The sequence below is a fragment of the Protopterus annectens genome, chromosome 4.part0, assembly GCF_019279795.1.
Source record: "Protopterus annectens isolate FY-2018-M chromosome 4.part0, PAN1.0, whole genome shotgun sequence".
In the NCBI taxonomy this organism is placed as follows: domain Eukaryota; kingdom Metazoa; phylum Chordata; order Ceratodontiformes; family Protopteridae; genus Protopterus; species Protopterus annectens.
Window position 1 is genome coordinate 118,498,394 of NC_056733.1, and position 26,498 is coordinate 118,524,891.

At 38.4% G+C, this 26,498-nt stretch overlaps 1 protein-coding gene across 1 annotated transcript in view; it reads right to left on the minus strand.

Moving 5' to 3' along the window:
• The window catches only part of LOC122799219 (sulfotransferase 2B1-like), an 811,361-nt gene that overhangs the window by 282,074 nt on the left and 502,789 nt on the right, over positions 1 to 26,498 (minus strand). The window contains exon 3 of the mRNA XM_044068138.1: positions 19,207 to 19,333. Within this exon, the coding sequence (XP_043924073.1) occupies positions 19,207 to 19,333 (127 nt within the window). The remainder of the gene's footprint in view (positions 1 to 19,206; positions 19,334 to 26,498) is intronic.

Genomic DNA, 26,498 nt, shown 5'->3' on the forward strand with positions numbered 1-26,498 from the left:
TCATCCAGAAAAATGTCTTGCACTACAAAAGTTATTACTGACCTGCTGTCCAGCAAGGGACCTCCACTCTAGTAACAAATTCTTATTACTTACAAATAAGTTAAATAATGTTGCAAGAGGCTTGTTCTACTCCGAATATGTTGCTAAACTCTGGAATAGTATCCCCACACAAATAAAACTCTGACAACATTAATAGTTTTAAACCACTGTTTAAACAACATCTTAACCAGTCCTGGTCATGCACATGCTCATCTCAAGGTTGAGACTTTGAGTTCACCATATGATACTCTCCAAATACTCTCCTTAAACAGAATACTCTCAATTTCTCACTGAAATAAAACAATTTTATTGTACAACTGCTGCCTGTACAATCCACTAAGCTGCATATGGGCTTTCTCTTTATTAATTTCCATCTCTAAAAATTTTCAATGTATAAATGTAACTATTGTATGTATATAAATGTAAATAGAAATGTAACTAGTCTGTGTTTAACTGGAACTTAGCATAATGCAATGTAAGCAAATGGAGCTCTTCCTCCCGGGTTTCCACTGAAAATGGGTATTACCCAGTCAGACTTTCCTGGTAAACAAAGACAAATAAATAAATATGTTGCATTCCTCTTTTTTAGAAGGAAGTTAAAACGTAAAACAGTCTTACTATATGACAAAGCTAGCAAGTCATACAAAACTCAAAACATTTATTTCAACTTTAGTAGTAAGCAACAGAAATATATTTTAACCTGATGCCCACTTTACAGTCTTTTACAGACTAGGTACATAGTATATGTATATGGCTAATTTTCTGATCAAACAACCTACCATACTTGGAGTATTAAATAGATAAATATAGCCCATCAGCAGTTTTCACTGGTTCAACTTCTTTCTTATGTGAAGTATAATTTCTCTGAACTGAAACTAGTTTCAATAGCACTTGGATAATCATTTTTCTAAATGTCAGTTGCAAAATTCAGATTGATTTTTGATGCGCAACTTCTTAATGAAAAGCTTCTTGTGGAAGCGATGGAAGGACTTTCATTATTCTACATTCTATGCTAGTGTCTCCTATTTCATCTAAATATCCGAGTATTTTAAACTTTTTACTACAACGTTTGCAGCTCTTCAGCTTGCCTAATTAGAGTTGCAGGAATATGACTTTTGTGCATTTGATGCATAGCCAATGTGCATCCATCAGAACAGGAAACCTTTTACTTTTAGTACAACAATGTTTCTATTTGTGTTGCTTCCTGTGATGCTTCCCTTTTAGCAGATTTATCACATTTCTTCAATTAGCAGTGAACAGGATGGATGTAACAATTTTCAGTCTTCTTCCAATTAATAAATGCACTGCTAACAAATCCATGCTTTGAAGGGACACACTGTCATACTTGAGTAACTACAGAATCTCCATGCAGTGAATTGTATTTTTTCCGTAAGGTTTAATTATATGCACCTTCCTCTCTGTTTGACCATTGCTTTGTGCATAGCATGGACGTGATGCACTGTGTTTTGATTTCCCACGTTTTTAGCAAAATCTCGAAAGGCCTGACTTACGAACTGTGAACCACTACTTATTTATTGTTTATTTATCTTCACCAGGAAAGTTGGATTGGGATAAAACCCTTTTTCAATGGCGGTTCTAGGAGAAAAAACTCTACATTTAACACCGGTTTTGACATATACATAAAATACAATTACATGATATCAGAAAGAATACAAAATATACAAACATGTACGCACGAGAGAAAAAGCTTTACAATAGCTCCATAAACATTGTTTAGATACAGAGCATACACATAGCTTGTACGGGTATAAACAGTGTTGATCATTCATTAGAAGCAGACACAGCCTTATATACAGCAGAGAAAGAGACCGAGAGCAACATAGCAAAAGATAACTGTACTAATACCTGCAATTTCTAACAATTAAATAATGAAAAAAAGGCAGCTTAACAAAGGAAATATTAGGAAGGGGGTTGATAATGTTACATAGTATGAGATGTTAGAATAGCGCAACTATGAAAGTTTCCTTACACTTAAGATTGAGAGATAAAGTAATTACTAATGTGAGAATGTTTGAGCTACTTGGACTGTTATAAAAAGTATTAGGTTTGGACAGATAAAGAGAGACAGTGGTGAAACTTTGACAGAGTGGGGACAGTGAAACAGCTGTTGATCTAATATGACAGAAGAGATTGGGTCTTGTTACTTAGAGTATGTGATTGATATAACTTATGTAAACAAAGCTGGTCCTTGTGGTTTAGAGAGCATCTTTCTGTCTCAAGAGAGAAAAAGCGGGAAGTGGAAAAGACAACTATTTGGGGAAAAGGTAAGAGGTATAGCCACAAAATGTATTCTAAGCAGGAGCTACTGTAGAACAAAGACAATTTTTGCTTATACAATTTCTTCAAAAGCCGTATTCCTAAAAAAGTAAGGTTTAAGGATAGCTTTCAAATCTTACACAGGGCATTTACTTATAGTAATAAACTACAAATAGAAGTTAATGATTTGCCTGCCATTCATTCAGACATTATCTGGTTGCCCACTTTACCTGTTATAGTGTCACAGAGATTCTCTAGCCTATTCCAGCAGCTAAAGGATGAAAAGTTTTAAAGCTAATTCTGGGCAGGGAACTGGTTTATTGCAGAATGCACACACACACACACACACACACACACACACACACACACACACACACACACACACCTATGACCAATTTGGAAGCTTGTTAAATCAACCTACTGCATTTCTTTGGGAGATTCTCAGCTTATCTCCTGATATCCACAGGAGTTCCCCAAGGCTCTATACATGGGCCCCTCTTTTTCAGCATAGTTGTTAATGACTTCCCACTCTTCCCTGTCCCAAACCTCACTTATTCAATAAGCAGATGATTCCACCATCATCTGCTCTGTCTACTCCACCAGTGAACTCCAAAAAAACCCCCTCAAATCGACTTCTCATCCACAGAAACATGGATGAACAACAATCACCTAGCCCTAAATGCTAACAAAACCAAACTCCTTCTATTCATCCTGAAAGGCCCACCCCCATAAACATGTCAGAATTCAGTCTCAGAAGAACACTGTCATCAAAGTAGTGCCTCACACTAAACTTCTTGGAGCTACTATCGATGAAAGTCTCTCCTTTGACCTTCATATAGGTTCATAGGTAGGTACTAGGCTATCGGCCCTGAGGCTTATACAAGCCCAGCAAAAAAGGTACCCTGGCTTTTGCCACCCAAGAAAATTATTTTCCTGTGCCATTGTCGAGCAGAGCCACAGAGGTGATCCCCGGGGTGAATTTCCTATTTCCCATCCAATCATCAAGTTTTTATTGAAGAGTGCTAATGAGGAGCTTTGTTTGATATAGATAGGTAGTTTATTCCAGAGTATGGGAAGTTCTGGGACAGGAATATATCCCTCCGGCATGTTCTGTTTATTGTGGTGACAAGGTATAGGTCCCTAGAGCGTGTGGCTCGGAGGGATTGGGATTTCTTTAAGTGGAGCATGTCCAACAGCTCTGGGTTTGACATAGCTTTGTATGTTAGGCAGAGATCCCCTCTGAGTAGGCGATATGAGACGGAGTAAAGCTGGAGTTTTTTGAGACAGTCTGCATAGGGCATCTGTTTGAAGCTAGTAATCCTCTTTGTGAGGTATTTCTGCAGCCTTTCCAGTTGCTGTAGATGTCTTGTGAGGTACATACCAAAAGGGGTGTGGTACTCTATAATGGGTCTAATGAGTGATGAGTAGAGGGGAACAATGACCTCTATTTTTCTGGATGAGAAACCTTTTGTGATAAGGTGTGCCACGTAGAAGGATTTCCTGACTACTGTGGCAATGTGATTATCAAAGGAGAGACTACTGTCCACCTGTGTCCCAAGGTCTCTTATCACACTTTCGGTGTTAAGTATACTACCACCTATGTTGTAGTTCATGGGTACAGAGTTTTTACCAAAGGGGATGACAATGCACTTTTTGGCATTGAGCTTGAGGCCATGGCTTTGACACCAGGCATCTGTCTCAGTGAGGCCCTTTGTAGGATGTCCACATCGTTAGGAGTTTCGATTATGGCTCCTAGTTTGCAGTCATCTGCGAACTTCATTAGCCAAAGACCTTCTGTGTTAGCCTGTACTTCAGAGAAGTAGATACCAAACAGGAGAGGACCCAGGACTGAACCCTGTGGTACTCCACTTGTCACTGGTCTGAAGTCGGATTTGGAGTCTGCTACTTTCACAGTGTGGGTTCCGTCAGTGAGCCAGTTGGCAACCAATCTTGTGACATAGGGATTTATACCTAGTTTAGTGAGTTTATCTATAATTCCAGAGTGGGGGATGGTGTCGAAAGCCTTGGCAAGATCTAGATAGGCTGTGTGAACCACCTTACCCTTGTCTACGGCTTTGGTGACTGCTTCAAAGAAGTCTATCAGGTTTAGGAGACATGATCTGCCTTTTACAAACCCGAACTGGGTGGGGTCCAGAGTTTGGAGATTACCAATGTCTTTGTTTATAAGTTCCATAATGATACATTCCATCGCCTTGCAGACCAGGCTCATCAGACTAATGGGGCGGTAGTTCCCAGGGTCTGTGGTGGCTCTCCCCTTGTGGAGTGGGATAACCGTTGCTGTGCGCCATTCAGCAGGCACAAAGCCTGAGGTGAGGCTATGAATGAACATGGTACTTAGGTGGGGTGCCAGTTCATTCTGTAGTTCATGTAGAACGCAGCCTGGGATGTTGTCTGGTCCCATGGATGCTGTGTTCTTGGCTTTGGAGAGTGTGGTTTTTACCTGTGTAGCCGTGATTACAGGAACTTTGCATTCTTCCGGTATAGAGATTTTAGGGGGTGAGAGGGGGGTAAAGTTAGCACTGAACCTATCTGCCAGGATGTTGGCAATATCCGTTGGATCTGTATATTTAGTGCCATTGTGCTGTAACTCAGAGCAGATCTTAGTGTTGCCATTGAGATTCTTGACATAGATATAGAATGCTTTGTGGTTGTCTTTAGAATCAGTGGCGATTTTGTTTTCGTAACTAGCTTTGGAGGATTTTATCAGGGATTGCAGCTTCTTACTGAGGCTGACCAGGGAGCTCCTCCACTCGTGAGATTTTACTCTCTTTTGCAATAGTTTCTTCCTTCTGTTGTACAGTTTGTTTATGGCAGGGGACCACCAGATTGGTTTCCTTTTTTTGGAGGATAGAGTCTTGGTTCTGTTTGGGATAGCATGAACCATGCACTCATGTAAGTGCTTATAAAGTGCAATTGTGTAGGATTCAGTAGTCGTAACTGTATTGTCCATCTGCATTGGTGTCATGAAGTTCATCACTTCTGTCTTAAGAAGCATGAAGCTGGCTTTGGAGAAATTTTTTACCATGGTTTCCTTAATGGGGGGGGGGGGGCGGATGTGGATATCTAGGGTAATTAGCTTTATGGTCGGATCAGACCAATGAGGCGTTGACTTTAGGTGTGGAACACCGGTCACTCATGTTGGTAATGACTAGATCTAGGATACTGTTGCCACTGGTGGGGGTGTGGATAAGTTGATCCAGGGCATTGGAGTTTATGAATTCCAGAAAGCGTTAAGCGAAGGAGTTGGTACATGAGTAGTTTTCCCAGTTAATGGTGGGGTAGTTGAAATCGCCCATTATTAGGGTGTTTGGTTGAAACCTAATATTTTCCAGTACATCAAGAAAAGAGGAGTGGGAATCCTGGGGCATGGTGGGTGATCTGTAGCCAGCTACAATTTGGATTGCAGTTTTGCTCAGACTTAGTTCCACTTGGATAACCTCGGCTGCATTATGCTGTGCAATTAGCCTGGAGCTGTGGATATCCTTAATGAATATGGACAGACCTCCGCCTTTGGTGTTCCGGTCCAGGTTACATGGCCGAAAAGTGTGGTATGAGTTATAGCCTGGTAGTGCAGGGGTGCTCTCTGGATCCTTGAACCAGGTCTCAGTCACTGCACAGATATCGATGTTCTCCATTTTAAGGAGTGCCTTGAGTGAGTGCATTTTGAGATTTAGACTTCTAGCATTGAGTAGCATCATCCTCAGTTTTTGCTTGCCTGTTCCTGTTACGGTGGTGAATTTGTCATTTGAACCTTGCCTAAAAAAGGCACTATAGGGGTGGCAAGAACTTTAGCCAGTATCCGGAATCCCAGGGGTGACAGGTGCAGGCCATCTCTGGCAAAGCATCGTGGTCTGTTGACCATGTCATCCCAGGCAGACTGATACTGGATCCCTTTAGAATGACACCAGAAGCTTAGCCAATTGTTGAAGTCAATCATTTTGTCCTTGTACTGTGGCATCATTCTGGGTGATGGCAGAATGCTACTCAGGGCTAGGGTCATACCTGCCTGGGCTACAAGATTGGAGAGCTCTTCCATGTCTCTTTTCATGTAGTCCAGGGAGGTACGTCTCAGGTTGTTCACACCAACATGGACAATGACAGAGTTATATTAGTACTTGTTGTGGAGTGACCTGAGTGCGTGGGTTATGTGGCGGATCCTGGCACCTGACAGGCAGCTGACAGTAACCTTCTCCTTGTTTAGCCTGGTAAGTGGGACATCAGTGTACCTGACTATAGAGTCACCTATGACTAGTGTGTTGGGTACGTTGTTTTGCCTTATTGGCTATGGTTGAGTGGCACACTGAGTCTGTGGGCTATGTGTCATTTGGGTTGTGTTGGGGGGGTGGAGGTTGCTTGCATTTCTGCTTTGGAGGTCTCTGTTGCTTGAGCAGATTATTATTGAGAGCCTCTGCGAATGTTTTTGTGTTTCTATGTGTGGATATTGGTGGTGTAGATTTAGTGAGACTATATGATGAGTGTGGTGTGGTGCAAGTGTTTACCTTCTCCTCTTGACTGTCAAGTTCAGTCTTGATTGGAGAGAGCTTTACCTCCAGTTTGGCTAGATAAGTGCATCTCTCACAGGTTGTAGTGTTGGGTGGTAGGAGGAGAGGGTTGTCTGTGTACATGAGGCAATTTCTACATTGCCCCGAGATGCCCAGATTCATCAGATAGACAGGAGAGAACACTGGGAGCTGACCCTTGGACATGCCTGAATAAAAAAATATTTTCCTCTAGATAAGTGAGGAAAGTGAGTGCAAGAGCTGTTTTTCTCTAAGCAAGTGGGGAAGGTAAGTACCAAAACTGTTTTCCTCTAGGTAATGAGGAAGGTTGAGTGCTGTAGTAATTAGTAGGTTATTTCGTGCTTACAAGTTCTAAACAAGTGCAGATCACGAATAAGCAAATTCAAGTGCTAAAACTAAGAATCTGTATCTGGACTAAACTAGTTACAGGAAAGGGGGAAACAAGTGCAAATGTGGGCTTTTAAATCAGAAAGTTGAGAAAGATGAAAAAACTGCCCAAACGGCCAATAACTACAATTTCTGGGCCAGAACCACTCCTTATGTGGTAGATATGTTACTTAGTGCTTACCACTCCCGCTGATAAGCTAGAAGGCTTCCCTCCAACACAGAAAGCTTGGGGGGGCTCAGAAGCTTACATACAGTCCTGGATACAGCAAATCTGAATCTGGACTACACTAGTTACAGGAAAGGTATTTATATATATATATATATATATATATATATATATATATATATATATACAGAAAAGTAGTTAAAACAGCAGTCAAAACAATTCAAATGCAGTGCAAGCTAGCACACTTGAGTATGTAGCAATGTTAGACCAAACAGTTTAAAAATGCAATTAAATTAAAAATGACTAAAAACAAGTGCAGAAGGAGTCTATTAGGTAGAATGAGGTAAAGAGATGGGACTGGGGGGAGTGTCCCAGATCAAATCTACAGTGGGGATGGGCAACTGCAAAAGCCTCCACATTTAAACAACACAAGAATAGGAAGGTTGGGTATGGGAAAACCAACACCTTCAGCAGAGATCTGAAAAACTATACAGTGAAGCAAAAATAACAGTGCACAACTCTGAAGTCAGCCAGCGATGATATAAAATTAGTCAAACAACAATTACCAGTACACAACTCTGAAGTGCCAGAAAAATATACTCAGCTCTGTATATCTCCAGATAGTTTGAAGAGCACTCTGTCAGGACACTGGAAGGCTCCAGCAATGATATGCAAACTTTTTTACTAAGAGGGTCTAATTTTATGCAAGTAATCCTTGAGATGGTTAGATAACACACAGGATGTAAAACCAATTATACCAACTTAAGACACAGAGAAATACGGGGAGGGGGGAAAACAACTTCAGTATAGATCTGAAAAATTATACAGTGAAGCAAAAATAACAGTGCACAACTCTGAAGTCAGCCAGCAATGATATAAAATTAGTCAATTACCAGTACACAACTCTGAAGTGCCAGAAAAATATACTCAGCTCTGTATATCTCCAGATAGTTTGAAGAGCACTCTGTCAGGACATAGGAAGGCCCCCAGCAATGATATCCTAAACAACATCAGAACGACCCACCAAAAGTTAGGTCTGCTTTACGGACACATAACTTACCTCAACCACTCAGCCAAAAAAAAAAAAAAAACCCTAGCATCCTCCTTTCTTTTACCATCTTTACTATATGGTGCACCCCTGCTCACAGGCATTTAACTCTCTCTAAAAAACAAACTTGAATCTTGTTACAATAAAGCTGAAAAGTTTGCCAAAAATGCTACACATACCTCCCATTACTGTATATCCCTTCAAAAACTCAACTGGCTCGAACTACCTCACTTCCTAACTTACCTACAATTCACCACTGCACATAAAATCATAACTAAACCAGAAGACTGCCCATCCCTGGTGTGAAGCTGCCAACCCAGCTAGCTGGAATTTTTTAACAATACTTTGTCATTTGTGAATATTAATATGATTTGTATGCTTGTCTTACAAATGTAACAGAACTATACGTTAAATGGATATTAAACTACTGGTACAGAGGTGTGTTGAACTGCATGTTATGTATTGAGCTTCAATAATGTAACCACAGTGTACCCTGCTGGAAAAGAAGAGAAAAATATATAAACTATATGCCTATGCAAATCTATGTTTTGATGGTAGAGGCTGGAACATACATAGTTAACTTGCAAACCCTCAAGAAAAGCAAAGAGTTTTATGACCAGTTTCAAGGCAGCTAAGAGACAGGATGTCTACAGCTAGAGGTTTCTTTCTATTGTCTGGAAACATAAATAACTACTAGGTTTCAAATGTAAAAGTGTTTAACTGTTTTACTATGTCCAGTTCTAGACAAACCTCTGAGAGACAAGTATTTTTGACACAGAGGTGCTAAATTTTAATTTTCTATTAGCCTGGGAACTGAAGGCAGAAGTAACAAATAGTGATGTCATCTAGTTGACCCAGCAGTAATGAATTGTCATTAATTTAGGAACTGTTTCTCAGAGAAAGTCTGGGCATTTTGTATCTTGTCTTGGATCTAGAAACATCCACTCATCAGTACTTCTGCCTGTGTTGCTCTGTAAGTAAGACTTAGATCATAATATCTCTCCTAGAGATAGATGGGAATATAGTGGGATTAGTTTAGATGTTTTATGTATTTATTTGAGACTGTCCTGCAATGTTGTTTTAGCATATTTCATATGTTTCTGAACTCTGTTGTCACTGTTATTGAGCATTGTCTTGTTTTATTATTTATTATTAAATATATTTAAACCCTTTTAATTGTGGCTGGTTTGTTTAGAGATATTTAAGCTCTTAAAGTACTTGCATATGTATTTGATGGCACTGTTTAGACCACTCCAGTAGCCTTGCTGTGGGTTACACTTACCATTTGGATAATAGTAACATTGCACAGTAGAACTGGCCACCCTTGGTAAGGGCCTTATAGTAGCTGATAAGTAAGGGTGGTTGGTAGCAGTGATTACTACCTTATAGTCTGGCCAGAAGGGGGCATACTAGTGAACCTGTGCCAGTCTTCCTTAGGAGTGTGTGTGTGTGTTTGTATATACGTCAAATCTCAAAGTCTGTGTGTCAGCTACTTGGGCAGGGACATGAAGCACTGGTTGGACAGAGAGGGTGCTGGAGGTTTTGGCTCAATCACTCAGCTAAGATCTTAACCCTATAGCTGTGCCAGTGAGGAGTCATATTGGGGATCTGGAGAAAGAGGGAGAAACCAGCTCCAGACTGAATGTGATCTCTCTGTGTTCTTAAGGGAAATTTTACTTTACTGTGTGTGTACTTGTCATCCTCCCAATGTGCACATCCCTCACTGGTGCTAGTGGTGAGGATTGAGGCTCCTTGATTACTGGGCTAGTGCAGGGGTGTCACACCTAGCCTCGCTAATATCCCCCTACAACTCCCACTAGATACCTCAGATCAGAACATAAATGTCTTCTAAAAGTAGAATTACCCAACCTTACAGCTGGCCAAGCTCTTTACTCCACTGCTATAGCCAAGGTGTGGAATTTCTTACCCACCATGATCAGAACCACTTATAACGATACCATTTTCAAGAAGTCTCTGCAAGAATACCTCTCCAAACTATGGCTTTGTACTTGCTCAAATAATTCTTCCGGCATGACATGAAATTAGAAACCTCTCATAAAAACGTTAACACTTTGAAATATCTATCTGTCTTCACTCAGTTTACCTCTTCTCCCGCTGAGTTTTATGAATCCTCAGCTACAAGATAAAATTTAAAGAAAAGAAAGCCTAATTCTAATTGTATATCAACATGTATACATTGTACCTGGATGTAAATCATTTTTTTTGTATTTTATATAATGTTTCTTACTAGTAACTTGAATCTGTTAACAGTCATCATGTAACCTTATCTCATTAATGAATATGTAATATGTGGATATTTTCTTCCTGGGCCTAAACTGAAAATGCACACTCCTAGGCCCAGTGGACTATCCTGAAAAACAAATGCAAATAATAAAATAAATAAGTCAAATGAGAGTAAACTGGGGAATCTGGAGAAACCTCATTTAGGCGGGGGGGGGGGAGTCATGCAGACTCCCCTGAGAAGGCATCCCAGCTGAGAATCCAGCTGGAGAGTCTCATGCTGCGAGGGGCAGCACTACTTACTGTGCCACCCATTATAATTCCCTTTATTCTGAAATAAGTCAGTTTCTATTTTGTTCCCTGGAAGGGTTAGTATTTCAGGTGGAATTAATTCCTCTCAAGCATTTTGATTATGAAGAGTGCTGCAAATGTCACATTCTTGATTAATATTTCAATTTTTCTGACATTTTTGTACAACTTGGGGAATCTCATGATCTTTCTGTACATTTAACTATTCCCAAGTATGATTCATGTGTTTTTGAAGCACTGTTTCTCTTAACTGACTCACAGTTATGAACATCAAGTCTTATATACATGAAAACACATCTATATTTGGAAATACATTGCATCCCTTTGTTTTGGCCACCCTTTCATAATATTTTTAACAGCTACAAATCTCTCGAGTTTACCCAGTATACTTCCTTAATTCACCAAGCTGGGGAGCTGAAACAGGCAACCAAAAATAGCCATAAAACGTCTAGATCATTTTCCAACATATCTACTTTATACTTCTGTGTGTAAGCTCTGCTAAGTGCACCTACTATAAGCATCAACTTCCCAGGATTTTACAGAGCCTTTATGTCACATTTTGCAAATGCAAAATCATTCTTTGACATCCTGCTGGCACCTAGTGGAGAGATTTCTTAAAATGGCCTGTGATCAGAGTCCATTATCGGTTTACCATAAATATCATGACATTTCCGACAGTCATAAATTATTGTTAACAACTGTTTCTCTGCTTGTACATATCTTCTTTGTACGTCTTTGTACGTCTGTTAGAGCTCTTCACCTGCAAGGTACTGGTCTACCTTAACATACTACAGTAATAATGCAGCACGATCTTGCTGGCTAATGCCTACCTGAAGTATTACACGTTGGCACATCATAAAACTTTAAGGCAGGAGCTTCTGTAACAAGCATTTTTAAATTTTGAAGCTTCTGTCCTGTTCTGATGACAAAACAGACACCAATTTCTAAAAGTTTCCAAAGTGGCATTGTAATATTTGATAAGCTGGTGGCAAATATTCAGAGGTAATTAACTATACCAAGAAAGTATGTAAGAACTGATTTCTTCCCCTGTGGATTTCACTTACTTACTACAGCACTGACTGCATCCACATTTGTATTTCTTCTAATGTCAAAAATGACTGCTGTATTAAAGACTAATCAAATATATTTGATATTTTGTCCTGTTTAGCTACAAAACTGAGCAATGACTTGTAAGAGAAGTTGTATTTGAAATTATATTTTATTTATCACTGTTTTTCACTGTTTGTAGGTAGGAAAGGCTAGCTTGTTAAAAAGATTTACTATTATTCATATTTTGTTGCTTTACCTTTAATTTCACTGTTGGTTGTTCGAAAGGGATAAGTTTTACACACGCAAGTTCTAGCCACCCAAATGAGCCTAGACAGCTATAAATTCACACAGACTGCAGAAAGGAAAATCCTGAGCATATCAAAACAATCCTACCTTGGTTTGTGATTTAATGATCTTTACTGTTAAAAAGAAGTGTGACTGTGAGCATGCGATGTAAAGGAATTACATCTTTTGGCTGGCTTGCAGAGCTTGTATGGTCAGAACAACTTTACTGTACTTACTTTAGTAATTAGTTGCACATTGCTCGTGTTATTTTTGTCATATAAGTTGATTTAAGTTTTCTTTGAATTCTGTGGTTACTGATTTTAATTATTCTTTTCTTTTCTTTTACAATATTTTATTAATTTGAAGCTGAATATGGATTCCTTACACGAGTATGCAATTAATGATTTGCTAATGCACAAATATCTTGCACACTGTAATAAATGTTATGCATATTTAAAGGTAACAACTGATAACACTGGTGATCTGCTAAGCTCCCTTGGACAGTGTAATGCCTGGCTCAGGAGAGATGTGATAGATGACAGACAAGGAGGCAACAGTCATACAAAAAATGGTAGGTAATCTAGGGGTTTTGCTGACACAAAGAAGGACTGGTGTTAAACATGCATATCTCCATAAATTTCTATATACTGTTAGCACCCCTGCAAGGTACAAAGCTAATCTAATTAAAACTCTTTAGTTAGCCCAGCAGACACTATCTTACCATCTTGACATCTTATTCTGAGATAAAAAGCCTGCTGACTCCCTCACCCTATGATGCCGGCCTAATATCACTAGGTACCTTGAGACAGTGCTGTAATTGCTTAATGCTCAATGACACCTTCCCTACAGTCCACCAGTAGGAGGTGCAATTACCTACTAAAGCTGGAAGTTAGTCTCTCATCTAAATATACTCACAGCACCCATGAGATTGTTAGTGCCACACCCACCTTGCAAATACATTTCACTATGCCACTCACCTAAAAACATGTCTATTTTATACTGAGGTACTTAATCTCTTCCCAAGCCTCAAAAGCAAAAAGGCCTGATCCTCAAATTCCTCAGTGGTACTACAGCATTTCATGTACAACACTCTTATTACCATTCATCACAAACTACTTGAAGGGATCTCCATACTGGCACACCAGAGCCCTTAAAGTCTCACAGGCCAGACAGAACACAGGAGAATATACTAGTTATACATGACTCCATAGTGAGGCAAAGATACTCCACTCAGCTGGCTTAGCAAAGATAAGGTGATGGTGAGCTACGCTGCCTTGTCCTTGAGCAGCCAGGACATGATAGGTGATTGGGGCACACAAGTCATTTCACTCCAGTTGCACCTACAACATTGTTGTTGTTCAGTAAGTGTAAATGACTTGAGACGCACATCCCTGGATTACATGGAGACAGGCATGATAAAGCTCTCAGAGTATAAATCCAAAGACTGGTATGAAGCAAATCTTTTTTTTGTCCCATTAATTATCATTTTACTGGCCCACATCCATACTGGATCTACCAGCTAATGTCCTACCATCTGGATATACTCCAGTACTGCTGGGGCCAGTCATGGATCCTAAGGGCATCCAGGGGGTTTAGCCATCTTTGAATCCATCCAGGATTTTTTTTAAATGTCCTACCTCCTCTCATTCCTGCCCTCCTGGGCTTGTTGACTATGTCTGAGGTCCACTCCCTCTTTGGATCATGTTTCCCCTTAGGTGGTGTCATTGACAAACACCCTCCTAAGCTGCTGCTCCGTCAGTCATTTCAGCTGTAAACTGAATCTGAGTTACCTGGACCATATTCAAGTCTTTGATTCTCTATGCCATCATAGTTGCTGGCATGGAGCTAATCTTGAGCAACATTCTACCTTTGCCAAGAATGACGTCTTACTATAAACTAAAGATGACTGACCTCAGCAACTGGTTTAGCTATTGGTGTCATTCAAAGTCTAATCTGTATTAGCCTGGAAGGACACAGCTGTCACCCTAGCAAGGCAGGTAGGATTGTCCTGCACCTCTCCCCTTAGAGCTTTTGTACCTTAGCCAAGACTCCTCATAGTGCCTTTTTAACATACTATAAACCTGCTCCATTTACCAACCTAGCCAAACCTGATTAGAACATTATTAAATGAGCTCCGCACAATGTTAGAAGCTTCAAGAAGAAAATGCCTTTCTGAACCTAGAAAATATTTATATTTACATTGCTACTGAAAAATGGCTCCAGCTCACCTTCCCTACCAGGATTCAATGCTCATCACTTGTTCAGACCTTCCCCAGAGGGTATCTCTCAATAACCATTGGTGGTGTGTCCATATTCCTCTGAGACCCTTTCATCCTTAATCTTATTCTTCTAGATAATGTTGAGCTCAGTCACATCCTAGTAATGATAAATAAGACCCCTTGCCACATCCTGGCCAAGAACAGAATCACTATTATGGCACCCACAATAAATGAGGAATATATAAAAAAATGGAATACTTAAACACTACTGTAAATAAATATGTCAACACTTCCTGTATTTCGTCAATGCAAACCCAGTACACCAGATTGTACACACTCCTACTAGAGGCTCAGATTTACTGGATTTGGTTATTACAAACAGCACCACTCTGCTATACGCCTATAACGTCAACATCTCTGGTTCAGTCTAACCATAATATAGTGGCTCTTATCAGAACAGCCAAGCCCAAAACAGTAGCAAACTCTATTTTCATATGCTTATCTAAGGTGAATTTACTTCAAATACATGATGACCCGAAACGGTTCAACAGCTTCTTTCCACGTAATGGCCTAACGGCAAATAATGACACATTCACAGAGAGGTTCCATTATCACCTCAATGCGAACATTGAGACTTGGGTCACATAACAAGGAATAACTTATTTGGTGGAACCATAGCCTAAACCTGTTTTGTAACAGAAAAAAAAAATACTCTTCTCTCTCAAGAACAAATGGAAAGCCCCCACACCTCAAAACTTAACTCAAAAAGTTAAAACAGGGGCTTAGAAACAAAATGAAATCTTTCAAGGCTAAGTATGAATTGAAAATCATAACCTATGTCAAAGATGATCACATGATCACGTCTTTCAACAATGTCAGGAACCTTAGGAATGATACCCAGTACTGCTCCAAGTTGATGTCCAGTGACACTACACATACAGTCCCCAAAACATAGATGGCACATTAGCAAACAAGTTTAGTTTAGACTTCTCCCTGCCACCACCTCACCTCCACGTACTTAACCACAAGTTAGCCCACTCTAATTATCAACTTGCAGCAAGTCCTAAAGGCTCTCTTGGAGGTGAAAAAAATAGTTCCATGGGGCCTGATAATGTGCTAAAGTGCTTGAAGTAAAACATGACCTAAAGTAACCTAATATCACCGTATCCCTCTTATCCAGAAAAGCAAAGAGCACTACAAGAAATCTGCACCTAAACCTAAAAAATAAAGTGACACACCAGTGAAATGAACAGAAAATAGGAAGGCAAAAAAATAAATAAATAAAATAAAATAAATAAATAAATAAAGGGTTAAATGGAATATATGGTGGTTTGGGATTTAATAAAATAAATATATGGTGCTTTAGGGTATGGAAACTCAGTTACTGACTTGTTGTTGTTGTGTCTTTCGGCTTTTCCTGGTTAGGGGTCGCCACAGTGGAACTCCGGTCCGCTAATGATTAGCAGTAGATTTTTATGTGCTGAGTTGCTGATGCGCAACCTTCAACGAAGGTATGCCCATTCATTCATGTCTCCACACAGAAGACGCTCTAGCTGAGAATCGAACTGGACAGCGTCTTACTGTGAGGCGACAACTTTTTGACATGAAACATATCTCCAAAACCCACAGTACCAGATATCACCTCCTGCTCCTCGTGTATTCCATACATATGTATGCTGTAGCTGTGTCTTCATCAAAATAACCCATTAGTTTTTATTTTGTCAGATTCTGTAATATCACCATGCCTTTCAGCTCACCCAAATTATGCCTGAAAATGCCAAAGAATCAGCTCACTTACACAATTAAAGACAGGTATGAATAACTAAAATAATTTAATATAAAATAAAATATAGTATTTGCAAAACTTCAAGATCTGTTGTAGTATGTCTGCACATCTGAGATGGAGTCAGCTTTCACCCACATATGGTTTCATTTACATTTGTGTGGTTAATGGTCATGATCACTGGAGTGTGGATGAAAAATAGGTAATTATGAATCAATCTCAGTCAACAAACTTCAATAAATAAATGGCAGAATAGGGTAACAGTTGGAGAAGGGAAGATGGGCACAGATGGAAGCATCTGGAGAGGTGATGAAGCAGGTGGTGCAAAATAAGCTATGGTATAGAGGTCAGAATGACTACCCCATCAGAGTATCAAGAGAAATGTTATGGCATCTGTGCTGCATGAACCATCTTTGGAGATTGGAGGGTGACAATCATAGTATCCTTACACAAAGGTAAGTAAAAGGGAGGACGCAGGCTGTTAATGATTTGTCAGCCTTACCCCAATCCCAGAAACTTTACCAAAAACAAATCTGGGGTAGCCTGGTAGTGCTCCTGAATACAGATTTTCTAGCAGAGAGATACAACATGTAGTGGTGGAAAAAGGGAACATAGGATATTTAAGAACAACATCAGCAATCATTATTTGATGGAGAGGCTGGAGGTGGCTTGGAGTTTATTAATGCACTGCCAGGGAAGGGTATACATATATGCAGAGGAATGGACAAAGATCAGGGAAGACAGAGATAGCCGTATAGGGCTTAGGACTAGCTGCAGCATTCAGGTACATTTAGCAAATAAAAAATCTGCTTTAGTCATCCTCTGTGTATGTCTGTGTAAGCAACCACAGCCATGCTACCTCCTACTCCTAACTGTCCTCCCTCAGGAAGGCTGAACATCTCATTGGTCATATTATATATATATATGTGACCATCTTTCCCTTTGTAGAAAATGATATTCCCTTCCTCAGCACAACCATATGTTATGACTGCTGGTATTTAAAGGCTGATTCCATGCACACTAACCAAGATGTGCTGACTAACTATATTGCTACTGTATTCAAGATAGTTTAGGCAGGGACCCCCCCCCCCCAACAAATCTCCCTCTGAAAATGGGCAGTGTGATCTCTAAGGCCAGCCACTTAACACAATATGAATAAATAAAAATTCATTTCTGACCCCAAATTGAACAAATCAGCCACTAATCTTACTCTCTTCTCTACTGTACTTAATCCGTTTTAATAACTCACCAGATACCCCACTCAAACCCTTAAAATAACAAATTTACCATACTACAAGACTGTACGGACAAAGAAAAGTGGAAGGTGGTAGCATTAGGCTTCAAACCCCTTAGCAGAGCATGTTTTCCAACAGAAGTAGGGCGATGTCAGTGTGCAAAACAAGCCTCAAACACAGATGGCCTGTGGTTAGATACAGTAAGTTTCTTCCGTTGGGTTCTCTGTTCTCACCACTGAGGCTTCCATCCATCTCCCTTCTGTTTGCCCTTGATGTCTCACATATATATTTTATTCCATTATGCTCGAACATTTCAAATAATCCCTCTAAAGTCTAAAAACTGCAACAGTTCTTTTCTAATTTATTGTTTTCCTCAGTTTTTCTAATTCTTCTCTTGTCACTGACACACTTACTCATAGCCTTTACTTAAACTATCCTACCTGGGAGAAGGAAGAAAATACCTGCCCATTTAAAGAATTACATTGTTATGAAGCCTGAACCCTTGCAGAGTTCTTCCACTGCCATGTTCCACTAATCTATGCTTCTGGTGGTCTCTCGTCTCCATACATCTTCCTTGCCTCCTACATAGCCACCTCAGTCATGCTCACTGCAGTGAGCTTGCAACACCTGTTCAAAGTTATGTAGTCACTGAGACGCTCCTGTTTGCAAACAGAATGCTTACATTCTTCAGGATACATAATCACTGAGTCAATCAAAACATCTTACCTGAAATGTCTAAAAGTAAAACATTCCGAGTACTAAAAATAGCAATACAAACCATCACAAAAAGTCATTATATGTTTTTTCTGTAGTAGGTGTTTCCCCTTCACTCCTAACAAGCAGCTCTGCTCTCCAACATTGTTAGTCTATAAATACAGATTAGGTTTAAGGTTATATAAAACAAACAAAAGAGAAAGGTAAGAAAAAGTCATCGTTTTACTGTGTCATTTGACTTCAGAAACACCTGAAAGTAGCAGGTATGACAAAGTAACAGCTGACATACTATAGCATCAACAATTCAAGACTTTGCAAAAAGGCATAATATTTTAAGTGTTAAAAAGTGTTATGTAACACAGTGACAGAAAAGGAGATATATGGGGAGAATTATGTCATGTAACACTGTCTTGAAGTGTTGATGCTATGTTGTGTCAGCTGTTGCTTTGTGTACATGTTCTCTTACTTTTGGCATGTTACACAGGTTTGTAGATTATGCAGGGGTGAAATGTAACTGTGACTCTAGTGTCCATGACAAACAAGAACATCCTCAATTCCTGCGGAATTGCTCAGGGCTTCTGTCACTCTTGAATAAGTGTTTAACATTCTTCTCTGGGAGACAAACACCACTCCATTAATGTCTACTACAGCTGAAAAGCTGTAGAATGCTATACAGCTGCAGCATGTCAGAAAGAAATTATGCACAAATATCAAGACCTCTGGTGTTCTGTTCAGCACTTCCAGCCTATTATAGAAGACTCATGTTCAGAATACAAACACAGTGGGAAAGGTATCCTGTCCAACCAAATAGGTTGAGGAATTCACAATAAGAATCAACATGAACACAATGATTAGAATAGCATTACAGCCTATGGATTTCATGCAGTCTTGTATTAAAGGAAATAGAATTACCTTCTCCACACAACCATTTGCTGAAGAATTCATTAAAAGACTCAGGATCTTCCAGGAAACTGGCCATAACATGAAAATGATAGGATGAAACAATTACATCTCGTGGGTTTCTTGCAACATTAATTACCTAAAAAATTAAAGATTTATCATATACTAACATATGTAAGTGATGCATGTAAAATGAGACTTTTATAGACATGAAGTCTGCTAGAACATTTTTGTTTTCATACAGATCTGTATTACATATTTGGCTACTATAGTACTCTAAAATTTCTAGCAAATTAGTTGCTGTCGATGAATACAATCATTTGCATTCTTGTGTGACTGTAACAATCATTTTTATTCCTCTACATCATGTAAGAAGACTATGGAAAACCAGCCTTTGTACAATACACTTATAAACAGTAAAAACATAATTTTGTTTCCTACTTTACATGGCATACATTAACTTCTAGTTCTCACTAAAAAACACCTAATGCACAGATGCTACCTTTCATGCCTGCCTTTGACTGCATGTTAATATATCATCTCAGCTTCAGCAATGATTAGACTGTTGGAAGAGTTAAATGACATGTGTTCTATAAATCTGTATGAACTGAAGATAACATTCTATACGTCCAGCTGGCATTTAGGTAATGTACACCTTTAGCAAAACAGCTGAAACAAAAGTTAAAAAACTAAGATCCCTTAATGCAAGGAAGGAAGGGAAGAAAATGTGAACCCTCCTTCTCTCATAATACCTCACAATAAATTGCATTTAGTGTTGTAGTTGTTTGGACGGGCATTGCATTGAGCTTAAGAATTTGCTGAAGTAATACTTGTGCCCGTAAAGCATCTGAAATAGTACTGAAGTAGAGCATATTTAATGTTACTGTGGACATAAATGAAAAAAAAATGTCAGACAATAGCTCTTAGGTAATGCTAACTTCAGGATTTAGAAAATGCAATTGCTTAGTAATAAGCAGTGAATTATGTCCAAGAAATGACAAGTGCCAGTAGGTAAAAACAAGAACTGCAATATGTTCTTCTATAAATTAACATTTCAAAGAAATGCAATACAAATCAGTTTTGCATATATACTAAATACTTGGGCATGAAATCTGAAAGGAAGCAGAATTTATAGTTTGCTTCTTTAAACTGAATTACACATCCATATGAATTATTTTCAGTCTTTTTTATTTTTAATCAAAATGATTCAATTACAGAGGTGAAAAGAAATAAAATATAACAGCACACTGCACCTCACATACTTCAGAAAAATGCTGGGGGGGGGGCAATGATGCCACAAGACAGTGATTTATTCTGCATTATTCAAAATAACGTATACAACTTTCAGGATTTCCAAGATGGCTGCCCACTGATAATCATGCTGATTAGAGCTCTTCCTGTGTGAAAACTGAGAAATTGTTAAAAAAATCCAGTCAAAGTTATCAATTTGAATAAAGTTTAGTTACAAGCTAGTAATTAATCTGCCTGAATGCCAGCAAAGAAGAAAGTTGGAGAAAGTTTGAAGAAAATAATATACTGGAGAAAAATATAAAATACAATTTCAAAAGGCTAGAAAAATAGAAGAAGCTTCAGGTAGCTAAACAGATTATCTACAAAAACTGCAGAATTCAGAGGGTGGCTGAAAATGAGGCTCGTCAAGAAAAAGTGTTTCAAAAAAAATAATAAAGTTAGAAGTCAGAGCATACATAGAAAAACTGAAATTTTTTGGTAGACCAAAGAAACTGGAAAGAACAAATTGCGTTCATTTTATGAAAGTACAAATAAGCACCTGGACTGGTGTTCCACAGCAGGATTTGTTAATTGAGAGGGCACATTGTGTATATGCTCCAAATCTGGCCATGACAAAGCAGTCAAGACCTGTATTACTAAACATGCAATCCTGCCAGCAGAAAGAGATGCTCCTGACAAAACTGTAGCAGAAGGGAAACATATTAAAAACTGGGGACACCAAACTGTTTGTGGAAAATTATTATTCATTGTATATAATGAAGTTTATCTCAGCAATCAGAGGATGTCAGGAGGAAAAAATGAGATTCAAGTTGCTATAGCAAGCTATCTTCAGAATAGTTTTTCTGAGAGGATCAAATACATTTTTGAATGCGAAAGTGATTAAGGAAGAAATAAAAAAAAATTTGCCAAGAAAGAATGAGCAGCAAGTTGAAAGGGACTCTACTCATTTTTCTCAAAATAACAAAGCCTATAGAGAGACTTTGTCAGAGAAACCTTTATCAGTGTTCCAAGAAAAAGTGCTTAAGCAATAGAACTGACTAAAAGAATCAGGAATGCCTTGGACTTGAACCAAGTGCTGGGAGGTCTACACGGTCAGGAAGAAGACCAACAATGATGTTAGTGAATAAATGAAGAAATGTAAAACCTTCAGTCCCATTTGATGTAGCTTATACATATTAAACATATTAGTTGGGGTTCTGCAAGAAGTGGCAGAAAAAGACTGGAAGTTTGTTGAATGCCTTAAAATAGTAGGGGAACTCTAAAACATAAATCACATTTTATGCCACTAATGCTTAGAAAAATGTTGAAGGGACTGAAGCAGTAAATGCAAGTCAAAGGTTTTGTTCCTATTAAAATTTAATAATAAAAATTGTATGTTACATTGTACCCTCAGTCCTGTATAGTATGCAGTCAGAGGTATTTTACATGTGAATTGGGGAGAGTGTTCTCAGTGAGCGCTGTATATGCAAGTGATATTAAAGAAAGAAAGCATGTATTATTTAATTGCAATGTATTCAGACTTTATACTTTAATATGATAAGAAAGGATGGAAAGATGCATGTTAAATTTAATAATATAATGCGATGCTGATGATATTGCATCAATAATTAAAAGATAATTTATCCTATTTTATGCAGGCAGTTGCACAGACTAATGTGCTTAGTTGAAGCTATAGACAGGAATCTTTTTAAAGTTAATAATCTTAAAAAACAAGAGGAAATGATGAAAAACCTGAAAAATGGTAGCTTATATTTGCATTTAGAATGTTATTAACTGTTTATGTTTCCATCAGTAACTGTTTTAGCAATTAATCATGAGGAATCTGACCAGTTATTGCTCAGTGAAATCTACAAGGACTCCTTGCAATTGCAAATTTACTCACTGTGTTTTTTTTCCCCATTAGTAATCGAGGTTACAAGTTCAATCAATTAAGAAGGAAAGGCATGAACAGTATTTTGAGTGGAATGTGCAAGATATTATATAATTAACTTTTAATGGTAAATTGGCAAGCAGTTTTGTGAAAATAAATGATCTCTGAAACTGGGGAAGTGAACAGTTGCATAAGTGGTTGCCTCTCCAGCAGCTTTAGCATTTTAATGCATGAAAAGTAAAATTATACAGTTTAATTTTATTTATTTAAGTGTAGCTGATTCACTTTTCTTAAGGCTAAAAAACATGCAAGTTGTTTTTCACAACTCAGAGCTTGTCAACAGTGCCCAAGTGGGGTACTGCATCAAATGCCTTCGCCAGACATGATAAGCAGTATGCACTGTTTTACCCACATTCATTGCCCTGGTGACCCTCTCAAAAAAGTCTAACAGGTTAAGTAGTTATGACCTTTCCTTGAAGGAAAACTCCACCTTAGTACTCAAAAAACATATTTTTTTCATTGTACCTTTGTTTTTGAGCTATTTTAATGTCCCACAATCACTCCAAGTGCTTATTTTACAATTTTAATGTGTTTCCCTGAAAATGGCAGATGATGAGGCCTGCCTTGGTAAACTGATCTTGTTTTCTTTCATTCCTTATTCCCAGAATACATTTTAAGTCCTCTTTATATGAGTCATGCTAGACATAAGGAAGTGGTGATGTTTTCTCATGCCATTAAAAAAGAATGGTAGGACTGTGAAGCACTGTCATCTAAACACACATTCTGTAACACAGCTACTTCTATTTTTCCCTGACTAAGCCTAATTTATATGTCTGTCAGAGCTTGTTCTATGCTATAAATAGCTTTTAGCTACTTCCAGCAAAAGAAAGTAAGTAAATAACAGGTTTTTTGTAAGGGTAGTCTTTTTTAGTCCTAAAAGAATTGACATACCTTCCCCCACAATCTCATGCTGAGGTGTGAAAACTCTCACTGCAGTAAATGATCCTTGCTGTATCATGATAAGTAGTAGGACTCCCCACTGAAGGCAATGGGAAGTAGCAGACAGACTTAGTTTGAAGTTTATTTCTCTCTCATGAATGACTCGGAATTAAAACATGCTTTACTAGTTCCTTAATTATTTCTGTCATGTTCACCCTCCTTTTTTCTACTTCATATTTATTTATACTTTGGTAACCAGGAAAGTAAACTGGTCCCAGGACCCTTTGCAGCCACAACTTGGGCTACATTAGCAAAGATAATAACAAGTATTAAATGCACTTAACAATACAAAGAAAAAAAAAAGATAATGACATAAGGATATTGACCAATACTGCATGTGCAACACCTATTCAATGTGTGACAGTGACCACGTAAAACATTTACTAGAATGTATACATTAATAATGCTTAACTCTACCATGTTGTTTATTATAAATAATGAATTGTATGCACCCATATTGCGCGCACACACACGCACATATATATATATATATATATATATATATATTTGTGTATAGTATGTGTGTGTGTGTGTGTGTGTATGTGTTTGTGTATATGTATATGTGTATAAAGTACTTGTGTACAAAAACATAAATGTGTGTGTGTGAGTGTGAGTGTGTGTGCGCATAATGGAGAACTAGATTATATGCCTGTGCATGTACTTCATGTCCTTTCAAGAAAAAACAAAATGGAAATTTTGTGTAACTGTTTATGTGTGTCTACACATAAAGACACACACACACACACACACATGGATATATATATATATATATATATATATATATATATATATATATATATATGTGTGTGTGTGTGTGTGTGTGCATTCATTTAAACACAGTTAAGTATGTCTAATTTATTTTCTCAGTGTTTTTTTTTTTTTAATGCAAGGGCACACAGTAAATGTATGTTAAAGTAAAAAATGAGACCACAATAAATCATTTCAAAACTTTTCCAACCTTTAATGTGACCTATAACCTGTAAAATTCAATTAAAAAAATCTGTTAGGGGAAAATAAAAAAACATACAATATGCTGGTTGCATAAGTGAGCACACCCTTAAACTAATACTTTGTTGAAGCACCTTTTGATTTCATTATAGCATTCAGTCTTCTTGGGTACACACATGCTGTCATCAATTAAAGAGATTCTGATTAACCCCAAGTAAAGTTCAGCTGTCCTAGTAGGATTTTCCTGATATTTACTCATTTCCCTGCTACAGCAAAAGCCATGGTTCACAGAGAGCTTACAAAACATCAAAGGGATCTCATTGTTGAAAGGTATCAGTCAGGAGAAGGGTACAAAAATTTCCACAGCACTGGATATACCATGAACACAGTGAAGACAGTCATCAAAAAGTGGAGAAAATATTGGACAACAGTAATGTTTCAAAGAACTGGACATCCCTCCAAAACTGATGAAAAGAAAAGATGAAAACTGGTCAGGGAGGCTGCCAAGAGACCTACAGCAACACTGAAGGAGCTGCAGGAATTTCTGGCAAGTACTGGTTGTGTACTACATGTGACAATCTCCTGTATTCTCCATATGTCTGGACTATGGGGTAGGGTCGCAAGGCGGAAGCCTTTTCTTAAACAGAAAAACATTCAGGCCCAGCTAAAATTTGCAAAACAATATATCAAGTCTCCCAAAAGCATATGGGAAAATGTGTTATGGTCTGACGAGACCAAGGTTGATCTATTTGGCCGGAATTCCAAAAGGTATGTTTGGCACAAAAACAACATTTTGCATCACCAAAAGAACACGATCCCCACGGTGAAGCATGGTGGTGGCAGTATCATGCTTTGGGGTTGCTTTTTTTCAGCTGGAACTGGGGCTTTAGTCAAGGTGGAGGGAATTATGAACAGTTCTAAATACCAGTCACTTTTGGCCCAAAATCTTCAGGCATCTGCTAGAAAGCTGAAGATGAAGACGAATTTCACCTTTCAACTTTACAATGACTCCAAGCATACATTCAAATGTAGAAAGGAATAGCTTAACCAGAAGAAAATTTAAATTTTGGAAAGGCCCAGCCAGATCCCGGACCTAAATCCAATATAAAATCTGTGGGGTGACCTGAAGAAGGATGTGCACAAGAGATTTCCTCACAATCTGTCAGATTGGATCGCTTTTGCAAGGAAGCGTGGGCAAATATTGCCAAGTCAAGATGTGCCATGCTGATAGACTCCTACCCAAGAAGACTGAATGCTGATAGTTAAATCAAAAGGTGTTTGAACAAAGTATTAGTTTGAGGGTGTGCACACTTATGCAACCAGCTTATTGTTCGTTTTTTATTTTTTATATTTTTTCACCTAACAGATTTGTTTGTTTTTCAATTGAATTGTACAGGTTATAGGTCACATTAAAGGTGGGAAAAGTTTTGAAATGAATTATTGTGGTCTCATTTTTTTATATCACAAAAATCTGGTATTTTAACAGGGGTGTGTACACTTTTTATATCCACTGTATATTATGGCTGTCATCAATTGTCACATTTCCTTTGTGGACTACAAAATGCTCATGTGCTCTAACAATGTAAGGACTGACTCAGAGTCAGTGGGAATGTCTTACCATAGATCTGAGTGTACCATATATGTATCCCCCTTAAGCCAGCTTATTGTACGTTTTTTATTTTTTATATTTTTTCACCTAACAGATTTGTTTGTTTTTCAATTGAATTGTACAGGTTATAGGTCACATTAAAGGTGGGAAAAGTTTTGAAATGAATTATTGTGGTCTCATTTTTTTATATCACAAAAATCTGGTATTTTAACAAGGGTGTGTACACTTTTTATATCCACTGTATATTATGGCTGTCATCAATTGTCACATTTCCTTTGTGGACTACAAAATGCTCATGTGCTCTAACAATGTAAGGACTGACTCAGAGTCAGTGGGAATGTCTTACCATAGATCTGAGTGTACCATATATGTATCCCCCTTAAGCCAGGGACTAGCTGACGAGTTATTGGCTAGGGGATCTCATAGAGGCGATGTAGAAAGGACAATGTATGAGGTTAATGACTTAAGAGGAACGACAGGCACGCCATACCTAACTCAGAAAGAGGTGGTATATTCTAGTGTGTGTGTGTGTGTGTGTGTGTGTGTGTGTGTGTGTGTGTGTGTGAGAGATGCAAGCAAGGAGTGTGTGTGTGTGTGTGTGTGTGTGTGTGTGTGAGAGATGCAAGA